This window comes from Aulostomus chinensis, chromosome 4 (genome assembly GCF_037954235.1).
Source record: "Aulostomus chinensis isolate RoL2024-O1b breed Wild chromosome 4, RoL_Achi_v1.0, whole genome shotgun sequence".
NCBI classification, from domain to species: domain Eukaryota; kingdom Metazoa; phylum Chordata; class Actinopteri; order Syngnathiformes; family Aulostomidae; genus Aulostomus; species Aulostomus chinensis.
Genome location: NC_141323.1, coordinates 14,450,601 through 14,455,290, shown reverse-complemented (window position 1 = coordinate 14,455,290; position 4,690 = coordinate 14,450,601). Strand labels below are relative to the sequence as shown.

The window sequence follows — 4,690 nt, the reverse complement described above, 5'->3', positions numbered from 1 at the left end:
ACACGATTGTGTGATAAATGTTAGTGAACATTAGTTGCAGCAGTCGCAAGCTGCGTTTCCATCAAACCTCCCAGCAGCAGCAGCAGCAGCCGCAGGGATGCGGGCTCAAACACCTGCTGGCGCGGGACGCACCACTTCACACAGCACTTTTCACGTTAATGACCCGTCCAAGTACTTCCCAACCCCCCCACCCCCCCCAGACTTTTTTTTTTTTTTTTTTTAAGTGCGTCGTAACGCGTATGAAGGAACCAGAGTCCGCGCGCAGCACGGTCCACCGCCACTTGCACCTGTCTTTTTTTGGGCTCTAGCTCTTGTGGATCAGCATCGCAGATATGATCTGGAGACTCGTGATCCTCAACGTGCTGTTGGTTCTTCTTCAGTCCGCTGAAGCTGAGGTTCGATACCCGAGAAGGACGGCGGCTTTTCGCCGGGAAGAGAGCCGGGAGCGAGTGCGCACACGCTCCAGGAGAGACAGCGGCACCTCCAGGGCTTCTCACGGTCCTCCCTTCACCTCCTGCCGGCTCCCCCTGACCCCTGCGGAGCACGGAGTTCTGGATGACAACACACATGAGGTGAGGTGTGTTTGGGTGGTTGACCGCTGTAGGTGGGGTGTGGCGCCTGAGCGCGAGGACTGTTAATCCGTTTAATCTCGATTTTCCCCGCGAGACATAACTCGTTCCCTCAATTTAATGAATTCATCACCACAAGATTTAACTTGTTTGCACAGTTTAGTTATTTTGAAGCCACGAGGTCTTGATCCCCTTAATTTATTTATATTTTTCCTTTGAAACCGCAAGATATAACTTGTTCCCACAGACACATTTGTACAAAGTGATTTTTTTATTTTTTTTTAGGGTTGAATGTAAAATTTATTACCCAATAAACCTCATTTAACAGGCAGTTGACCATAAAAAATTGGAAAGTTTTTTTTTTTTGTTCCTTCTTCTGACATGTTTGAGGTTTGTGTGTGTGTGCGTGCGTGTGTGTGTGCGTGTGTGTGTGTCCTAGACGGGTTTCAATGGTGATGATGGCTCCTATGTCATTCTCACGTGGGTTGGCGATGGAACAGGAGTGAGTATCGTTCAACTTTGCATTCTTTAGTAATACCTTTTGATTCAGGAACTGATCTGGAAACAGCTGCGCTAAATGAGTACACAAGTATTCATTGTGGTCCAATATCATCACGTGCATTTAACACCTGTCGGTGCATCTCCCAGGTAATTCTGGTGCTGTCAACGATTAGCGCTCCCATCGATACTTTCCTCAACGGAGGCTCATCACGGCTTTACCGAAGGTGAGTTCACGTCTGTTCATACCCACATATGAGATCTTTGGAGGAACATCCATCCCTCGAATGTTTCCTCTCTCATCAGTACGGATTATGGCAAATCCTTCCATGACATTTCCCAACGGATCAATAACACCTTCATCAGAGAGGAGTTTGGAGTCAGTGTCGGACCCGGAAGCTCTGTAAGTTGTCGTTTTGGGCGCCAAGATGTGACACTGAGCTTTCTCGCGCTGCTTGGAGTCTCTGTTGAGGAATTTGTGTGGCATGCGTGCGATGTTGCATCACAAGAGTGTGAGGACATCAGTTGTCTGTTCGTCTTGTGCCGCATTCGTTGTAGTGTAGCAGCTGACATGTTTCCAAATGTAAAATACGCCCACAGACGTTCCCAGACAGTTCGATGTGAGAGAACGGCCCTTTTTAAACACAGAAGGCGCCGAATTTGCGGCCAGGTAGAGGTGGGAATCTGCCATCTTGTCTGTGTGAAATGGAGGCGTAATATGCCTCTTTTCCAAAAAGCTGCTACCTGTGTGGGCGTAAAATGTGACGTGACATGCTTTACGAAGTTGCGCGTAAACATGCATCGGAAGAATATTTGGCCACGTGACAGCCTGTAAGTTTCCAAACAGCAATTCGCCCCTCTGGCTGCCAGCAGCGTCGGTGTTGACATTCTCGGGGGTGTGGTAGAACCAGCGAGCGCTATGTTTGCGGGTTTGCGTCGTCATTGACACCTCCCCCTACCTCACACCTAGCTGGCACATTGACGGCTTGGATTTACATAGCGATGGAGGCAGCGTGTATCCTCGGAGGAGGAATATTGCCAGGCCAAAATTGACTGACGGATTGCTGTACAGTGTAAAAGCGACTAATCTTACTCCAAATCTGTCAAATTAGGAGGTAGATTATAATTACCCATCATTGTGATCGGTTCTTGAGCAATGCCTTCTTTTTGACACATTAAAGGCACACATTTATGAACTAGTCAAAACTCAGATGTGAAAGTTTGGTGGGAACAAACACCATTAAAAAAAAATGATGTAGTTTCCATGTCTGTAAAGCAAAAGACAGTTATTAAGTGCCTTAAACTTGCATTCTTTCTCATGACCAGCAGGGGGACACTTAACTGGTAGCAAATAAAAACTCAGGCATCAATACATTTACGTCCAAGTAAAACTTTTTCCTTTTATGGACTCGATGGCCAGTTTCTTTGCTAAAGCAGGGTCTTTATTTTGTAAGTGTTCTTGTGTAGAGCACAATAAACCTTCTGAGGGTACTTAGAGAGCACGTACACCTCCGGCAGGTGTAGAACAAGCAGTGATGACCGGCCCTCGCATCCCTGCGAACCTCATGGTGTGTGGCTGTTGCATAGAGCAAGAGGGTCAAACCTGTTCATATTTGGATTTTACACAAAGGAGCAAACAAGCTTGTGCACTGTGGTGCAAATACAACCTACTACGTCCACTAAGTGGTGCTAGAGAACACATGCTATTATGTTGCTCTACATCACAAGACAACACAACGCCTACGGCCAATAGTCAACTTATGGCGCTTTTTGTTTTTTCTTTTTATAAACTTCTTGGGTTTCTTGAAAGATGCCATATAAATCAAAAGCTTGGTTTATGCCTCTGCGTCGCGGCGACGGCGTAGACCCCACGCCGTCATTGAGCATTCGAAGTTCTGCGTCGAGGGAACGAGTTGACGTGTTGCTCTGCAATTCACTGCCAAGTTGCTAGGGGGGTGTGGCTGTGTGTTTGTGCTTGCGGACCTCCTCGAAAACCCTTTCTTCGGCGTGGTCCATTTTTGCGTGTAGTTCTCACCACAGAAACTTTAAAAATGGTGGTGTTGTTGTGGTGAACCGGAAATGACGTTCTGAGCGGACCAATCCCAGTCTTTGATGTTCACGTCACAATGCGTCGGTGCGACGCGTAGTCAGGATTTTTTGGAGGTGCACGTCAGGCTATGGCGTAGAGTCCGCATAGGGGTCTGCGTTGACAGCGTTGGTACGGTGTTGCCGCGACGCAGAAGCATAAACCAGGCTGAAGTGATCATGAATGTAACTGTCATTTTTATCGAGTGTTTTTCTGACACAGAGTAAAGGTAAAAGCAGCTCTAAACAAGATGGCAACGGACAAAGCGCAAAACTTAAAATCCGAGTCCTCAGACCACTGGGTGATGGCCTGTGTTCGCTTGTTTCATACGGTCCATAAGAATTCTCCTACGTTCCACAGGTGATATTGACAGCAGACACACCAGTTGTAGACCATCCAGGTGGGATCATCTTCACCTCCATGGATGCAGGCGCAACCTTTAAATTCATTCAGCTGCCCTTCCACTTGGCTCAGCCAATCACGTACCACTTCCTCAACCCAGATTACCTGGCGGCTCTGAGCATCGACGTGAGTCACGAGCTGATGGCTCTTGATTTTTAACTCCCAACCAATTTCTCTGTTTATCCTCATAAGGTCACAGCGGTATTTTGTACCCTCATATTCTACGTCACAACCCAGATGCGTATTTCCTGTTTTGCACATAATGCACTGATGCAGTACACACTCACAAATAGTGTGGTAGCATAAACACACATCAAACACACCTCCAAGTAAATTCAAACATTTACCCTGTTCCTCTCGACTTGCAGGGAAGTTTGTGGCTCTCTCTTGACTTTGGAGCCAAGTGGACAAAAGTTCACGATGGAGTGCATTCTTTCTCGTGGTGAGGATAAACAAGAAACCAGTTCTCAACAGAATTTTGTCATCTGTAAAACAGATTGTGCAGTTGTTGTTTTTTTGGTCTTTGTGTAACATCTAAAAATCTGTCTTTGGATCAGGGGTGCTGGCATCAATTTGTTCTTCAGCTGCAGTAAAGTAGACACGGGTAAGAAATGATAAAATGCCAAACATCCAAAAAAATAACATTTTCAGTCACCCAGTTCAATAAATCCAAACGTGGTCTTTAAATATTGTTTGGGCACTTTTAGGAGAATGATCTTAAAGACTCACTTATAACTTTTATTTCCCCAAATCAAAAAAGGTACGATGGAGTGCCAAAGGGATGACGTGAATTTATGTGCTAGGTAGGAAGTTAGCATCACTGTGGGTTCTCTCGATCAAGAAACAATTCCATTTTGGATTATGCTGAGGAGTAAACTTTCTGTCAAACAAACTGTATGAACCTTGCACAGTTTGTGTCCCTGAAGGTAATGCCGAAGATAACTCCAGAAGTCAACGCCGTTTTTGCCATTTTTGAAGCGTAGCTTAGCATTAGCGGTTCGTAGCTAACGTTACGCTAACGATGAACTTCGTGATGGACTTGTGAGTTCTACATAACCTGAACAAAGTTTTTCACTGCTTTTGTTTTCGGCATGGTGAAATCGAACCTCTGGTAGTCTTGCTCTTGTTAGCAAAT

At 45.8% G+C, this 4,690-nt stretch overlaps 1 protein-coding gene across 2 annotated transcripts in view; it reads left to right on the top strand.

Annotated features, from left to right (window-relative positions):
- The first annotated feature begins 219 nt into the window (after positions 1-219).
- Positions 220-4,690, top strand: part of LOC147262803 (sortilin) — a 13,190-nt gene continuing 8,719 nt past the window's right edge. For both annotated transcript variants that reach the window (XM_086201990.1, XM_086201989.1), the window contains exons 1-7: positions 220-572; positions 1,009-1,071; positions 1,218-1,294; positions 1,374-1,470; positions 3,514-3,681; positions 3,924-3,997; positions 4,113-4,159. In XM_086201990.1, the coding sequence (XP_086058116.1) occupies positions 333-572; positions 1,009-1,071; positions 1,218-1,294; positions 1,374-1,470; positions 3,514-3,681; positions 3,924-3,997; positions 4,113-4,159 (766 nt within the window). In that variant the 5' untranslated portion in view covers positions 220-332. The remainder of the gene's footprint in view (positions 573-1,008; positions 1,072-1,217; positions 1,295-1,373; positions 1,471-3,513; positions 3,682-3,923; positions 3,998-4,112; positions 4,160-4,690) is intronic.